The sequence below is a fragment of the Ranitomeya imitator genome, chromosome 2, assembly GCF_032444005.1.
Source record: "Ranitomeya imitator isolate aRanImi1 chromosome 2, aRanImi1.pri, whole genome shotgun sequence".
Taxonomy (NCBI): Eukaryota; Metazoa; Chordata; class Amphibia; order Anura; family Dendrobatidae; genus Ranitomeya; species Ranitomeya imitator.
In genome coordinates, this window is record NC_091283.1 from 540547571 (window position 1) to 540565524 (window position 17954).

Consider the following 17954-nt stretch of genomic DNA (forward strand, 5'->3'; position numbering starts at 1 on the left):
ACCATTCTCCCTGTCTTAGCTTTTTTCGACTTAAGTAGTCCGCCTTCGTGTTTTTGACCCCCTTTATGTGTAGAGCTGTGATGGACAGTAGGTGAGATTCTGCTAACTGAAGGAGCGCCGATGTTGCTTTCATGAGTGAAAAGGATCTCGTTCCCCCCTGATGGTTGATATATGCTACTACCGCGTAATTGTCGGACATTACTCTGGTATGACGACCCTGAAGAATTGGGAGGAAATGTTTTACTGCCCTTTCTACAGCCCATAACTCTCTTATATTGGATGTTTGAAGTTTTTCTGTATGGGACCAGGACCCCTGAACGGAAAGGGACCTCAGATGTGCACCCCATCCTGTACCACTCGCGTCTGTTGTGATCACATCCTCTATTGGAGTCAGCCACTGAACCCCTGAGCTCAAGTGATCCCTTACTGACCACCAGACTAGGGAATCTCTGACGCGTATTGAGAGGTGAATTTTTCCCTCTAAATGCCCTTCTAACAACCTCTGTGTTGACAGGACCTCCCACTGTAATTGCCTCAGGTGAAGTTGTGCCTATTTTACAGCAGGAATACAGGATGTTAGTGACCCTAGCAGGGACATTGCCTTTCTCAGTGTCATTACAGGGTGATGTATCGCCAATTCCACAAGACTTTGTATTTTTGATATTTTGTTCTCCGGCAGGAGACAGAGTTGACGCGTGGAGTCCAGAACCAACCCCAGGAAGGATTGAACCTTCACCGGTGTTAATCTTGACTTGGCGACATTTACTTCCCAACCTAATACTGCTAGGGTCGTAGTCACTTCTTCTATCTGCGCAAGACAGTGATCCACTGTTCTGCCTATTATTGGGAAGTCGTCTAGGTACGGAACGATGACTATGTCCCGGGAACGGAGGAAGGACATGACCTCTGACATTAACTTTGTAAATATCCTTGGCGCTATTGATAGACCAAATGGAAGGGCAGCATACTGGTAGTGTTTGAGCTGACCTTGGACGAACAGCGCTACTCTCAGAAATTTTTGATAGTCTTGATGAATTGGGACATGGTAGTACGCGTCCTTTTAGTCTATAGCTGCCATGAAGCAGTCTGGAAACAGCATTTTTATTGCTGAGCTTACCGACTCCATCTTGAAGGAGTAATTTTGTATTGACCGATTCAGTTTTTTTAGGTTGACAATAGTCCTTAGTGAGCCATCTGGTTTTCGTATCAAGAAGAGAGGGGAATAAAACCCTTCTCCTTCCTCTACTTTTGGAACTTCTACTAGGACCTTTTTTAGAACTAGCCCCAATACCTCTGTTTCCAGAGCTAGTTGTTCTTCTGGAAGCTTCCTGCAAGGTGTTAACACAAAAGTCTGTCGAGGTGGATGGATAAACTTTATTTTTAGTCCGTTGCTGACAACATTCAACGCCCAATGACTGGGGGAAATATTCAACCAGGCGTGACGATAGAAAGAAAGCCTTCCCCCTACTTCTAGCATGGCGTCATTGGGGGGGGGGGCTTTTTTGTGGATGTGGAGGGACCCTTAAACATATACCCCGATCCTTTTCTATCTCTATAATCCCAGTTTCTTCTATCCCCTGGAGGGCGACCTCTATTAAATTTTCCTCTCTGAAAATAAGGCCGTCTAATATCCACTGGAAAACGGGGGAAACCTTTTTTCTTGTCGCCAGCTTTCTCTAAAATGTCCTCCAGTTTCTGACCGAAGAGGAATTTGCCGTCACACGGAATGGAACAGAGTCTATTTTTTGAGGGTAAGTCCCCTGGGCACCCCTTCAACCACAAGGCACGTCTTGCCGCGTTAGACAATCCCGCTGCCCTAGCTGCAAGTCTAACAGAGTCGGCTGAGGAATCCGCTATAAAGGCCGCTGCTCCTTGTGCCATTGCCATATTGGCTAGAATTTCATCTCTCGGCACTCTAGATTTTAATTGATCTTCTAATTGTTGCAGCCAGACTATAAGGGAGCGGGCAACACATGTACCAGCTATTGCCGGCTTTAAACCCCCTGCGGCTGCCTCCCAGGCATGTTTTAAAAAAACATTGGCCTTTTTATCCAGAGGGTCTCTAAGGATGCCTGAATCATCCAAGGGAAGGGAAGACCTCTTAGAAGATCTGGCCACTGCACCATCAATTTTGGGGGCTTTGTCCCATATTTCTGAATCCTTATCATCAAAAGGATAACGTCTCTTGGAAGCTGAGGGAAGACTACCCGACTTTTCAGGCTTCTTCCACTCCTTTTCTATAAGGGTTTTAATTCTATTATTTACAGGGAAGGTACGCTTCCTCTTCTCCTCCAAACCACCGAACATAACGTCCTCTACAGATCTGGACTCCTTCTCGTCCTTAAGGCCCATTGTAGCCCTAACAGACTTAACTAGTTTATCTGTGTTTTCAGTTAGGAAGCATGGTCGGCCCCCAACATCACTATCCGAAGAGGAGCCCGAGAATACAGAAGAGGATGAACAAGGAGACAGAGGTCTTTCTTGATATTCCTCATCAGATTGAGGGGTATCAGAATCTGGAACAGTCTCTAAGGCCTTGCCACTTCTCTTTTTAAGGGCTGATTTTAAAGACCCTTTAACCTCTGCTCTAATCATGGCCCTGAGGCTAGCGGCAAAGTCAGGGGTTTCATCTTGAATAGTTTTTTGAATGCAGTCCGCACAGAGGCTTTTCTGCCATTGGACTGCTAGCGGGGCTTTGCAGAGGGCACATTCTTTATTCTTGGACTTGGCACTAGCCTTCCTCGGCGTCTGATAAACAAGCAGAGATATGTAGCCCATTAACACCATGTGACATTCACGAAGATCACTCACCACCCGCTGACACTCAAGGGTACCGGCTTTTGAGGCTGATCTGGAGTACGGATAACGTCTCTCCTAGAAGCTGAGGAGTCCTGTGATTTCCGATCCGGACGGCTGCCGCTTCTTCTCCTAGCATGCTGGTGAGCAGACATAACTCCTGATAAGTTTTCCTGCTGCTGCTGCTGCTGCTGTGGTGAAGAGTTTGAGTGTTGCTCCATACAGTCTTCCATAGTGGAGCTCTGTATATGTGAGCACTTTTCTTGTGGATTCACACCCTTTTAAAGGGTGATCCACTCTGCTCACCGCCTCCTCCGGTACCAATTACTGCCCCTCCCCCGCCTCTGCGCCCACCGGAGACCGCCAGGGGATTCCTGAGACGCCGCAGCGCTTGTTCATGGGCGCCGCCATCTTGGATCCGGCGCGCAGCGGCGACGTCACGAGGCCGCGCCTACTCCCAGCATGCCCCGCGCGCATCACCGCCGCGCACCCGGAAACCAGAGCCGGCGGCAGCAGAGGGGGAAGAGAGCGGCGTGGCAGCCGCAGGAGAGCCACAGGACTCCGGACTGCGCTGCCAAACGCCCGCACGTGCGCTAAGGCCCCAGGACCTGCGAACGGCGCTTCCACACCCTGAAGGCCGGCCTACAGGCATTCTGCCTGTTCTTCCAGAGCCGGGACAGGAGTGGGTGAGTGGAATCTTCCATCAACGTACCGCCGTACATTCAGTACAAGGGTTTCCCTCAGGACAGGAAACCCAACTGAAGCGAGGGAGAGGTACCGCCCTTTTATTTCAGTAGGTTTCCTGTCCTGACTGGGCGGATCCCCTCTCTCATGTGTGCTGTCATGGGAGATGGGAAAAAGAGATTTTACAGTAAGTACCAAAAATCTTCTTTCTTCTCCCATCCTACCTGGAGAGTTTTCTTTTGCTGGTGCCAAATTAACCGTACCGCCCGATGGTTTGTCATCTGCCATCCTTTCTGTCTTTCTTGCAGTCGGGCCTGGAATCTGGCCTGTCTCTCAGTTCTCTTAACGAGAAGTGTCTGCCCTTTCCATCCTGTTTCAGAAGAATGTTGCATCTCCTCTGCAGATCACAACCTTCATTCAAGGGGTCGTGCACTCCATTCCTCCCTGCCGCACCCCCAGTGGAGACCTGGGTTCTCAACTTGGTGCGTGATGTCCTCCAGGAGTCACCATTTCAACCTCTACGTGAAGATTCTGTCTCGTTCATCTACTGGAAGGTTACCTTCTTGGTTGCTATTACTTCTATCAGATGAGTCTCTGAACTCACAGCTCTGTTCTCCCTTGTTGTTTCCCTTTCCTTGTGTTCCACCAGGACAAGGTGGTTTTATGTCCGATTCCATCCTTTCTTCCTTAAGTGATTTCAGCATTTCACCTCAATGAGCAGATGGTATTTCCTTCCTTTTGTCCATCATGCTCTCATCCTCAAGTCACTAAACAAACTGGATCTGGTGAGAGCCCTTTGTCTTTACCTTTGCAGAACAGCACTTTTCAAACTTGAAACACATGGGCTACTTGCACATTGAACAAGTCTGTAGGAACATGTTCACACCACCAAGAAACTTGAAGACACACAAGAGCACAGTGAGGTCAAAAATACTCTGTTGTAAAAAAAAATCACAGTAATAAGCAAGTGCTAGTCAAAAGATGGAAAAAAAACTGGTTATTTAGTTGAAATGTTTTTTTGCAAAAAAATGTATACTAAGCTGCTCCACCAATCGTCAAGGTATACCCATATAGAGCAGTCCTAACTAATGTATATAATCCCTATCTGATGTTTTCAATCCTCCGTGCTGCTCCCCCATCCTCCGGCGATCACCAGCTCTAATTTAGGTCCTACAGCACAGATACCAGTGGTCCCCACTGCTGACTATATCCCATTTAGAGAACATACCATTTATGACAGCTCTTTGTTGCCTGTCATTTAGCCAATTCCTTACCCATCTGCATATAGTTTCCACCAGTCCCTGTGTATAGTTTCAGTATAAGGCTGTTATGTGGTACTGTATCAAATTTCTTTGCAGAGTCCAGATAAATCACATCGGCCGCATTACCAACATCCAAACTTGCACTTACCTCTTCATAGAAACCCAACATTTTAGTTAGACACAACCTATCTATCTTTTTAAACAGTTGACATGTCCCCGGAAAAATGTGGGCTCACCATCGGAGCCCACATCTAAGCGGGGGATACTGACATTGGCGTACTAATACGTCTGATGTCAGTAAGAGGTTAATGTTACAGGCAATTTATTTTTCTGTGGATAACTTTGCTTAATTTCTTTTTCCAGGTCACCACCTGACAGCACCATGGAAGACATCCTTCTTATCAATAGTGAGACAGGAAACCACGAGAGTTTAAAAGGACCCTCCCCCTACCACCCTTCAGAGAGTTCGTCCGTCCCATGCAGAGAGTGAGGATCGGGGGGGCTCGGCCTCTTCCTTCCCACTACAAGACTCTGCCGTGCTGACACCAAGTCATAGGGTCCTTCAGCAGCACCAGTGTAGCGCTGCTCCTCGTTCAGGGTCGCTTCTCCCTGGGGGTGGTCTCGACCCTTGACGCAGGACAACGATGTACCTGTCATTTTGAACGCCTCTGCAAGGTGCACCCTTAGCAAGTGGATTTGGGGGTAGTGCCGCAGGTCATATCGGAGGCGGCCGGCGTGTCTGCAGAGGATCTGGGAGTGCGGCGGGTGCTCGCTTCTGGATCGCGCTCCTGCGCGAGTCACTTCCGGTTCGCGGCTGCCGCGCACATCACTTCCGGGTCGCGGACGGCAGCACGGGGCAGCGTCTTCTCTCCTCCTACTCCTTTTGGCGTCAGGAGGTCCGGGACAGGGTGGCAACAGCATAAAGGTATGTGTAGGCTATGGGGGTTACCAGCTAACCGGCAGTATGGATGATAATTCAAAACCCGAGATACTACAGGAGCCCCAGGTGATGTAAGTCCCGGGCAGGTGCCTGCTCCCTCAGTCCTTCACTAAAGCATATAGGCCCATGAGACATTTTTATATTGTGTGTTATAGGGCTTGTCCTCTTCGGTGGCTAAGAAGTCTGAGAAGTACAAGAAATGTCCCATTTGTGCCATAAACTTTAAGGACTCCTGGCAGAAATCTCTCTGCGAGTCTTGCACCAGTCGTATTGTGGGAGAAGAACAGGCCTCTCTCATGATGAATATGAGAGCCATTGTCAGAGAGGAGGTGCAGGCCTCAATATCTGGCTTAACATTTCCCCAGCCCATCCGGTCTGTCCCCCAGGATCCACAGAGATCCAAGAAAAGGCAGAGAGAATCGGATCTGTCGTCTGAGGACAGTCCTTTTGAATCAGATCTGGAATAGTAAGAGTTAAGCAGAGATCCTCGAGAGAGAGGGAAGAAATATTTGTTTTCGTCTAATGATATAGAAGAGCTTCTGGGAGCGGTTAAACAGACTATGCAGATTGAGGAACCCGCATCTACGACTGTTCAGGACGAATTGTTTAGAGGGCTACGTTCTCAGACCTCAAAAAATGCCCATATTCGTTCTATGATTTTAGAAGAAGTTGAAAGCAGGTTATCAATTCCTAGAGACTTCAGGTTCCGCCTGCCTTTCGATCATGAAGAGGTCAAGGACTGGGAAGATATCCCAAAAATTGACATTCCTCTTGCAAAAGTTTCTAAGAGAACGACCATTCCATTTGAGGACTCTTAACTTAATAAGGCGGATGGGCTCTTAAAAAGAGCCTGGGAAAGCTCAGCGGCGGTAATCCGCACAAATATAGCGGCAACATCTGTGGCGCGGGCTATACATTTGTGGGTAGATGATTTGAAAGATCAGTTGTCAGCTAGAACCCCTAGAGAGACTATTATAAAAGCAATTCCTCTACTAACACTAGGCTAGAGGCCAGTCTTTATCAAACGCAGTTAGGAGGGCTATATGGTTGAAAAACTGGTCAGGTGATGTTCATTCTAAAAATAAGCTGTGCTCCATCCCTTTCTTAGGGGGTAGAGTCTTTGGACCCATTCTTGATGATATTCTGGGAAAAGCTTCAGATGGGGAAAAAAGGGTTTCCAGAGGAAAAACGTAGAAATTATCAGCCCTTTCGCAGGCCCTATTATAGTCAAGGATCAGACTATAGGGGTAAGGGAAAGCAGGGGAGATGGAGCTATCAAAAAGGGGGAGAAAGTAGGAACAAAAATAGGGATTCAGGTCCCTCGACCTCTAGGTCCGAATTTCGAAGGAATTGGCGCCATCAGAATAGGGGGGCGGCTGTCGAACTTCCGGATAGAGTGGGGGAAGATTACCAGAAGTCCTTGGGTTCTCCAGGTTAGGAGATAGGAAGGGGTCATTACTCGGGTCTCTTCTCTATAAGGAAACCTTCGGGGGAATCCAGAACTATAATAAAGCTCAAGCCCCTAAACAGATGGCTAGAATACAAAAGGTTCAAGATGGAATCTATATGTTCCACATGTATAATATATAATGTATAATATATAATATATAATGTATAATATAATATAAATGTATAATAATAATAATAATAATAATTTCCCCTGTTAGGAAAAGACGTGGTAATGTGCATTTTAGACTTAAAAAGTGCTCATCACATACCAATCTTCACAGATCACCAAAAATACCTCAGATTTGCGATGGAAAAGGAAGGAAGAGTCCACCATTACCAATTTCGTTGCCTCCCATTCGGTTTGGCAACAGCGCCCAGAGTTTTTACAAAGCTTGTTGTAGAAATAGTGGCTTATCTGAGAAATCGAGACATCACGATAGTACGCTATTTAGACGATTTTCTGATAGTGGCAGACTCTATAGGGCAGCTCAAAATCGACTGTCAGTTGGTGATCTCCACTCTGCAGAAATTAGATTGGGTGGTGACGTGGTCAAAGTCAGACCTGACACCCAAACCAAGAATAAAATTTCTGGGAGTTATCCTAGACTCAAACGTCAGACAATCTTTTCTTCCAGACAGGAAGCGGACCGATTTAACGAAGAGGATTCGCCATTTTTTAAAAAAGTCGAGTATCCATCAGGGGTGCAATGAAGATCCTCGGATTAATGACAGCCTGCATCCCCTGTGTCAACCGGAGCCAGTTTCATTCCCGTCGGTTACAAAGGGCAGTTCTCGCTTCCTGGGACAGAAGACCAACCTCAATGGACAGGGAGTTCCGTCTATCCCATCAAGTCAGACGATCCCTATGCTGGTGGACTGTTCCCAGAAATCTCCAGGTCGGCGTTCCTTGGAACCAGTCTCCAGCAGTTACGTTGACCACAGACGCAAGCCAACAAGGTTGGGGTGGTCTATTCTTCGGAAAATACTATCAGGGACAATGGAATTCAGAAGACAGCAAAAATTCCTCAAATCACAGAGAACTGCACGCGGTTTGGAAGATCCTGTATTCAGCAAAAGTTCTACTAAAGAACAAATACCTGAAGATTCTGTCGGACAACACGACAACGGTAGCCTTTCTTCGGCATCAAGAGTGGTCCAAGACATCCAAAATTACAACATCTAGTGGATCAGATCTTCAGTTGGGCAGAGAGATCGGTGCTCTCAATTTCAGCAGTGCATCTGGAGGGTTCGAAGAACCAGGTTGCAGATTTTCTGAGCAGAAAAAAACTGTCCGCTACGGAGTGTGAGCTAAACAGTGACGTTTTCAGCGAGCTATGTCAACACTGGGGAACACCGGAGGTGGACTTATTCGCTGTCAGACGGAACGCGAAGGTCGAAACCTTTTATTCACTGAACCCTTGGGAGAGACCAGCGGGAGTAGACGCTCTCTCTGTCATGGAGCAGGGGTCTGTTATATGCTTTTCCCCCCTCTTGCATTAATCCCAAGAATCCTCAGGAAGATATATGAGGACAGAGCTCAGTTCATTCTAGTGGTTCTGTTCTGGCCCAAAAGGAGCTGGTTCCCCTTACTAAAAAAGTTGGCGGTAGAAGAACCTTTTCTCCTTCCGAGAAGAGATTTACTCCTCCAGGGTCCAATTCTTCATCGGAACCCAGACAGCCTCCAGTTAGCGGCTTGGATCCTGAACGCCAGATCCTGAAAGCAAAAGGACAATTAGAAGGGGTCATCTCCATCCTCCAAGCAAGTAGGAAGCCAGTAACTTCTGCAATTTATTTAAAAATTTGGAAAAAATTCTGCAGTTTTTGTGCAGACACAACGGTTGATTTTGATCATTCTGACATTCCGAAGATTCTTGAATTTCGCAGCAGGGATTTAAGAAAGGTCTTAAACCGAGTACTCTGAGAGTTCAGGTGGCAGCCCTCAGCGTATTTTATTATTCTTCCCTAGCCTCCCACCCCTGGCTAGCTCGGTTTTCCAAGGCAGTTCTGAGGTTAAGACCCTTAATCAGGAAAACTGTCCCACCTTGGGACCTTAACCTGGTCCTTAATGAGTTGTGCAAAAATCCTTTTGATCTAGCAGAAGATATAGACATTGCTAATCTTTCCCTCAAAACAGCCTTCCTAGTAGCCATTACATCGGCTAAAAGACTAGGGGAACTTCAGGCCCTGTCCACTCAGAACCCCTATTTGCAAATATTTGATGATAGACTGGTCTTAAGACTTGATCCAGGCTTTCTTCCTAAGGTGGTCTCAGATTCAAATATAAATCAGGAGGTAGTGCTTCCATCATTTTTGTCAGTTTCCCAAAAACCAGAAGGAGAAATTTTATCATAACTTGGATGTTAGGGAGACCGTACTTAAGTACTTGGAGGCAACTAGGGCCTGGAGACAGGATACTAATCTATTTATCCTTTTTAGAGGTCCTAATAAAGGTAGAAAAGCATCAAAATCTACCATTGCGAGATGGATTAGGTCCACCATTAGCCTAGCGTATGAGGCACAGGGAAAGAGTCCCCCAGGCAGCCTTAAAGCTCATTCATCCAGGGCTCTAGCCGCTTCATGGGAAGAGAAAGGGGGTGCTTCATCAGATCTGCAGGGCGGCATCCTGGTCTAGTTTCAGTACCTTTTCTAAACATTACAAACTAGATGTAGTGTCATCTCAGGTAGCCTTTGGCAGGAAGGTGCTTCATGCAGTAGTCCCACCCTAGGACCAAAAAGTCTCCTTTGGTACTTCTCCATGGTGCTGTCAGATGGTGACCTGGAAAACAGTAATTAGACCTACCGTTGATTGTATTTCCAGGAATCCATCCTGACAGCACTGTTAGTTCTCTCCCTATTTACAGATACGCTGCACACTTATGTGAAGTAACATTTGTATAATGACTGTTATGTTCAAATAAAATTCTCTTTTTGCATCCATCCAGAGTTGTTACTTTGAAAAATCACTGAAGGGTGGTAGGGCGAGGTTCCTTTTAAACTCTCATGGTTTCCTGTGCCACTATGGATAAGAAGGACGTCCTCCATGGTGCTGTCAGGATGGATTCCTGGAAATACAATTACCGGTAGGTCTAATTACCGTTTTTACATTTTTTACTTAGATCTATAATCCTGAAATGCAATTTCTGTATTCTTAGCTTTCAGGATTTTGAATGCCCTTTGTTTTAGTCTGATTAAACTTTGTAATGTCTTATTTATCCATAATGGTTTCGTTTTATTCCTGGACATTTTATTACCAGAGGGCAATACTTTTTCTACAGGATTCTAGCAATCTATCCTTAAACATGCCCCATTTATGTTCGGTATCCCCAGTTACCATGAGATGGTCCAAGTCTACATGATTAAGCTCTTCCCTTAATTTGTGGAAATCAGCTTTCCTAAAGTGCCAGGTTTTTGCATTTCCCCTTTTGAATGTTTTATTGAAAATTACTTTGAATCTTCCCATATTATGGTCACTGCATCCCTAATGCTCCCTGACATGTATATTCTGAAATTGTATCTGGTTTATTTAACAAAACCAGATCCAGCAGATTACCTTCCCTGGTCAGTTCATCTACCAGCTGAGAGAGGTAATTGTCCTGAATTGTCGCTAAGAATTTGCAGCTTTTAGCACAACTAGAAGATTCTATGTCCCATTGATTGTTTCTATAGGTAAAATCTCCCACAATAAGGACCTTATTATTATTTGCTGCCTTTTTTATTTGCTGCAGCATTTCCTCCTCTACCTGTTCAGCTTTATTAGGAGGCTTTTAGCAAACTCCAATTAACAGCTTTCCATTATTGCCGTCCCATTGTACATTTACCCATACTGACTCTACATTGTCGCAGCTACCCCCAATGTTGTCATTGAGCACTAGTCTTAAGTTAGATTTAATAAAAATACACACCCTCCACCTTTTTCTGTCTTTCCTGTCCTTTCTAAGTGTAGTGTAAACTTCTATTTTTGTCATCCAGTCATGGCTTTCGTCCAGCCAGGTCTCCGTAATGCCCACCACATCGTTTTCTGTGGTCTCCAGTTAGTTAATTTTGTTTGCAAGACTTCTTTCGTTTGCCAGTAGACATTTATTACTATTAGCACATTTATTACTACTTCTCACTTTCCTATGTTGCTTGCTTGTCCTTTCCTCTCCTAAATCCTCAATGACCCCAACTGTCTCACTCTTTACCTACTCTATCTATCCCCTTTTTTAGCACAACTACCCTCCCCCCCAGATCCTAGTTTAAAAGCTCCTCCATCCGGCTGACCATTTTTTCCCCAAGCACAGCTGCACCCTCACCATTGAGGTGCAACCCTTCCCTACCGTAGAGCCTGTAGCCAACAGAAGTCAGCCCAGTTCTCAATGAACCCAAACCCTTCCTGCACCAAATTCAAAGCCAGTTATTTATCTCCTCCCGCTGTCTTTCTAGTGACGCACGTGGCACCGGCAGTATGTTGGAAAACACCACCCTGGAGGTCCTGGCCTTCAGATTCTCTCCTAGTTCCCTGTAATCATTTATAAGGACCTTCTACCTCCCTCTAACTTTGTCATTGGTACCAATGTGTACCATGCCATCTGGGTTTATTCCCAGCCCCACCCAGCAGTCTGTCTATCCGATCCGCAATATGCCAAACCCGAGCACCCGGCAGACAACACACTGTTCAACATTTACGGTCTCGGCGGCAGATGACCCTGTCTGTCTGCCCAATTATAGAGTCCCCTACCACCAACATCTGTCAAGTCTTTGTTGAACTCCTACATTCATCCTTCCTACAGCAGTTGTTTTCCTGGTTGCTAGGAGCAACGCCCTGCTGTAGTGATCTCAGTCCTGGGCTTGAATTCCGAATATCAGTCAAAAAGGCATATTTATTAGTTTGTGCCAGATCAGGACTGAGCTCCCTGACACTTTTCCCCCTACCCCCTCTTGTAACCTTTACCCAGCTACATACTTCTGTACTGCTCTTCTCCATGTCCACCCGCCTCCATATCACTGGCCCCAGCCAGCGCGAGCTTAGTGAGCTCGAAACTCCTCTCCAAGTTTGCTATGCTCCTGAGTGTTGCAAGCTACACATTTAAATCCATTACCTAGGCTTTGAAACATGTAACTCGCTGGCACCGAGTACAGACATATTCACCCACAAATGGCTGGTCAGGGCATGCATGCATCTCACAAGATGCACACCGGATAGCATTTTCTATGGAGCACATATTCAATGGGGACAAACTGTACAGATAAAAGCAGAAAAACACGAAACTATCCTCTTGCGTTAAACTATGATATTCTGTTTAACTATATATACCTGTACAAGCACTGGTGGACACAGACAGAAAATGGCCCCTGTGCAAGAACAATATATGGTCCCTTTACAGCCAAAGAGCTCCTAAAAATGAAAATTTGTACCTGCTTTGGAGGTAGATGGCCCCCTTACCTCTTTGGCCCCTGTGCTATTGCACAGGTTGCACCAATGATACAGGTGCTTTTCACAAAATTAGAATATTGTCAAAAAGTTTAATTTATTTCAGTTCTTCAATACAAAAAGTGAAACTCATATATTATGTAGAGTCATTACAAAGAGAGTGATACATTTCAAGTGTTTATTTCTGTTAATGTTGATGATTATGGCTTACAGGCAATGAAAACCCTAAAGTCATTATCTCAGTAAATTAGAATACTTTAGAACACCAGCTTGAAAAATGATTTTAAAATCCGAAATGTTGGCCTATTGAAATGCATGTTCAGTAAATGCATTCCATACTAGGTTGGGGCTCCTTTTGCATCAATTACTGGAGAATGAAATTTCCATCTCCAAAAAGCTTGTCGGCAGCATGAAGTGCTCTAAAATTTCCTAGTAGATGGCTGCACTGACTTTGGTCTTGATAAAACACAGTGGACCTACACCAGCAGGTGACATGCCTCCGCAAACCATCACTGATTGTGGAAGCTTCCCACTAGACCTCAAGCAGCTTGGATTGTGTGTCTCTCCACTCTTCCTCCAGACTCTGGGAGCTTGATTTCCAAATGAAATAAAAAATAATTTTCATCTGAAAATAACACCTTGGACCACTGAGCAACAGTCCATTTCTTTTTTTTCCTTGGCCCAGGTAAGACGCTTCTGGATTTGTCTATTGGTCATGAGTGGCTTGACACAAGGAATGCGACACTTGTAGCCCATGTCCATGGATAGTGTATGTGGTGGCTCTTGAAGCAATGACTCCAGCAGCAGTCCGCTCCTTGTGAATCTCTCCCAAATTTTTGAATGGCCTTTTCTTAACAATCCTTTCAAGGCTGCGGTTATCCCGGTTGCTTGTGCACCTTTTTCTGCCACACTTTTTCCTTCCACTCAACTTTAATATGCTTGGATACAACACTCTGTGAATTGCCAGCTTATTTAGCAATGACCATTTGTGGCTTACCCTCCTTGTGGAGAGTGTCAATGACTGCCTTCTTGACATCTGTCAAGTCAGCAGTCTTCCCCATGATTGTGGAGCCTACCGAAATAGACTTAGGGGCCTTTTTAAACACTGAAGAAGCCTTTGTGGGTGTTTTTTGTTAATTATTCTAATTTACTGAGATAATTACGGTACTTTTGGGTTTTCATTGGCTGTAAGCCATAATCATCAACAGAAATAAAGACTTGAAATAGATCACTCTGTTTGTAATGACTGTATATTCACTTTCTGTACTGAAGAACTGAAATAAAATAACTTCTTGATGATTTTCTAATTTTGTGGGAAGCACCTGTATGACCGTCCCTCTGCACAAGTAAGGATTGATTTTGTATCTATATGGTGTAAAGCTAAATTATTTTGGTTGCGTGATTTTCAAAACTGTTAGGTCTTCAAGATTAACCCTCCGTCACATACAATATTCGGACTAACGAGTTCACATACAATGTGCCTGTCAGGCGCCTGCTGGAAAAATACCTATAATATCTAATGCTTGCAATGTCAGTGCTCTAAAAGTGATCAGTGACCTTCATAGGGATGTAATAAAAGAGACTACACATAATCAGTTGCAAAAAAAAACATTTACTTAACATAAAACTAATAACTATGAAATACAAACTTTTAAAAACTCCCGCCAAATAGTCCCCAGTTCGACTCTCTCAAAAAAATGTACAAAGAAAATTTTTGAACACAAACTTAATTTTAAGGTACCTTAAGTACTATTAAAAACATATTCAATCAGAAGTAGATGCTGAGGTTTCCCCAGAAAAGTCACACCTGCAGAGCAAATAGCAAGAATTACACACCATTTTTGCATGTGTCAGGCAAATTGCTTTATGACATTTGAGACATTCATAATTTGAAAGCCTTCTGGTTCCGCTTTCCGTTTGGCAGGTGGTGCATCTCCTTCTTTTGTGAGGTGGTGCAGATGGTGACTTTTCACCATCATCTTCTGGGCGGAACCTTTTGAGCTCAACTTGAAGGCGAGAGGGGATACCGATTGTTTTCACGCTTCTCCTGCGTAGCTCTCCAAGTACTAGTTCTTTTCCAATATAATATGATCCAACTTCTTCATCCTCACCACTGTCACCATCTTGCTCTGTTTCAGAATCCAGGACACATTCTTCCACCTCATCATGAGAATCAATCTCACTTTCTTCTCCTAAATCCTCATTCAGTGTGAGGTCTCTATCATCTAACAGCATGTTTGTTACTTCCTCAACATCAAGTTGTTTGGATAAATTGTACATTTTCCTCTCCATTTCAGCAGATAATCTGAAGCAAGAGAAGGAATATGTTAGGGAACTACTGTATATGCCTGAGCAGCACACTTTCTTTTATAAAATCTCCCTTATTTCTATGAAATATCCTCACATTTTGTGCTATACATTCATAAAACAAGCTAAATAAACTATTGTGATGAATAAAAACATAAAATACCAACCTTACTGAATGTGACGTATTCACATACAATGAGCCTGAGAGATCTGTGCAGCTATATCCTCTCCCCTGAAGCTCTGAAATCCAACTGTGATATCAGGTTTCACAGACCTTCAAGAGACAGGAGACTACCTGGAGGGAGGGGGTTTCCTCACAATCTGATGAGGAAGGAGAAATGAAAGTAAAAGAGAAGCGCCCGTCAGATCAGTTGTATGTGACGGAGGGTTAAATTGAAAATGAACAGATAATGTTGGCACTAAAAGCAAAAAAACAGTATTGACGAGTTAATTCCTTGCAGCTTTGGTGTCTCCTGACCTTTGCTGCAGCTTTTTACTATGCACATGATCTTTGCAGCAGAGTAAATTGATGCTAGTAGTCGAGCAATTAACAAGTTAGTATTGTCTTTGTCTGGAATTTTTTGTTTAAAAAAAAAAAGAAGCAGGAAATGTGAGTTGCCCGCCATGGCCGTGGGGTACTCGTTACCCGGTCCGTTACTTAAAGGGATGTGTCATGGTGGCGGCGACCCGGTCCGTGGCCTTGGGCACCCATGTTAAAGGGACAGTCTTTAAAGGGGTTGTTGAAATAAAGTAAGTTCGTGACACCACCTGTGGTATTCAGTCAGTAGGGACCAACGCTGCTTAAATGGGTCCTCTGGGGTGATGTTATGGCAGCAGGGATGGTATGGCTTCCCACAGGTGAAGTTGGGTTCCCGATGTTGTAGGTGATTGTGAGTGGTGCGGAAAGAATGAGGACAGGGTTGCAGTCTCTTTACCTCTTTACTGAAGCAATTCAGTCAGCCACAGTCCAGGGTCCCAGATCACAGGTGCTGGTGGTGGTCCGGCCAGCTTGGAAGCAAGTTCCCCTTACTAGGTGGGATTAGAAGCCTTCCTACTAGCGCTGTGGTGTGGTTCCTTGCTGCCTATAGCTGTCCAAGGTCCTCACAGTTCTCTCTGTCCTCCATGTAGGTTATAACACAAACCCGTATGACAGGTGACTAGAGCCTTTTTACAGGGTCTCTATCACAACCCGGGCTCTATGTGTCACTGTGTCTCTTGGGTGTTAGGGCGAACAGGTGATGTATAATCCAGCTGTCCTGCCGGTTTCTGCTATGTGTCTTAGAGTCCCACAAAAGCCTTGGTCTTCTGGCTACCGGTGTCTGCTCTCAATCAGGGATGTAGTCCAGTCCCAGCTATTCTCCCATGTTGTCACACTCCTGTGCTTCGCTCTCCAGCACGTTCGCTACAAGCTGTTCTTCCTTCTGTCTCTCGCTATCTAGGAGCTGCAGCATTTCAGGCTACATGGCCCCTCACCCGTCTTTCTGCCTCCGCCTGCTCAAGTCTGCTGTCTGGCACCAACTGACTAAATCTTCCCAACTGCCCAGCAACTAACTCCTCCTCCCGACCAAAGAGAGAGCAGCTCCCCTGATTTTGGGTGTAGAGCTCCCCATTCTGGCCTGAAGTCAGAATGGTGTTGTATGTGCTAATTACCTGTTAAAAGGAATCCTCCATCACTTCCAAGCGTGACATCACTCTCCCAGTGAGGAAAGCAATGCCACTGTGACAACCAGGACCCTGGGGTGTCACAAATGCAACAAAGTAAAACAAAAACAACCACTTTAAAAGTTCATTATATAGATTTCTGTGCACCTTATGTTGTCAATCTTCAGTTATTTTCTCTTGAGAGCCATCCTTGTGACTACCAGCCTTACAGTTGATTTTTTTATCTCGATGCCATAGTACTAGGTTATCAGTCACTCATAAGATGCTTCTTTTAGTCTTCAACTCTCAATTCTTCAGGATGGAGCTAAAGAGTATGCCATGATGAACAACCCAAAATTCAAGTGCTTAGGAAAGCGGAGAAGGAAAACCCCAACTCTTGCTGCTTCCAGTTCCAGTGCTTCCACCTCAACAGTGACTGAGGCCAAAGAAGGGGACAGTGATCGGGACACAGGGAATGAATGCGCTTCCAGCTCTTCTGGTGAGATGTTTTTTGTTTTGTTTTTTTTTGCTCTTAATTGCATACAGTTTCATTAGATGGGTGCCTCATCAAAGTGAAGATAATGACCCATGGGTAAAATCAAGTTTTAAAGCCAAACTTGTATTAAAAGGGACGGGGGTAATGGCGTTTTTTATCACATTTTGAATTCAGTTTTTAGTAATGAATGTATCTTAAAATTATGCTTTCTACCAACTAGCCACAAAGTCTCATGATAGGCTGATGTTTCCTGTTCTGCAGAGATCACTTTTTTTCATCAGCCATGTCATTATCATTACAGACAGGATTATATAACACTTATATACAGGACACATCATTCACAATATGTGAAGGCATTCGGCTACGTTCACATTTGCGTTGTGCGATGTTGCGTCGGAGACGCAACGCAAAACGCAAACAAAAAAGCAACAAAACGCACGCTAAAACGCAGCGTTTTGCGACACATGCGTCCTTTTTTGCCGAATTTTGGACGCAAAAAAAATGCAACTTGCTGCGTCCTCTGCGCCCTACGCTTGCAGCAAAAAAAACCGCATGCGTCGCAAAACGCAGCACAACGCATGTCCATGCGCCCCCCATGTTAAATATAGGGGCGCATGACGCATGTGTCGCCGCGGTTGCGCCCGACGCAACGCAAATGTGAACGTAGCCAAGAAAATTCTCCCATAATGTCAATGAACATTTCCATGCTACAACTTCTTAGGGTCCATTTAACAAACTTCAAAAGTCTTCAACACCAAGCTGTGAAGGAATACCAAAGTACAGTGATGGCTAACCCTAACAACCTTTTTACCATGCAGGGTAAGAAAAAAGTTCCAAGTGCATCCAGCTAAGTCCACTTGGCAGCTGTTTTCTCTGGATGGTATAAGGTGGTGAGGGATTGCCATCATTAAAATTTGATATTCCTTCACACTAGGTGGATCCCTGGCAGTTTCTCCCCACTCGCTGCCC

The 17954-nt window shown here is 44.9% G+C and overlaps 1 protein-coding gene across 1 annotated transcript in view; it reads left to right on the forward strand.

Annotated features, from left to right (window-relative positions):
* EZH1 (enhancer of zeste 1 polycomb repressive complex 2 subunit) overlaps positions 1 to 17954 on the forward strand; it is a 97678-nt gene that overhangs the window by 53448 nt on the left and 26276 nt on the right. The window contains exon 13 of the mRNA XM_069751910.1: positions 16808 to 16988. Coding sequence (XP_069608011.1) covers positions 16808 to 16988 — 181 coding nt within the window. The remainder of the gene's footprint in view (positions 1 to 16807; positions 16989 to 17954) is intronic.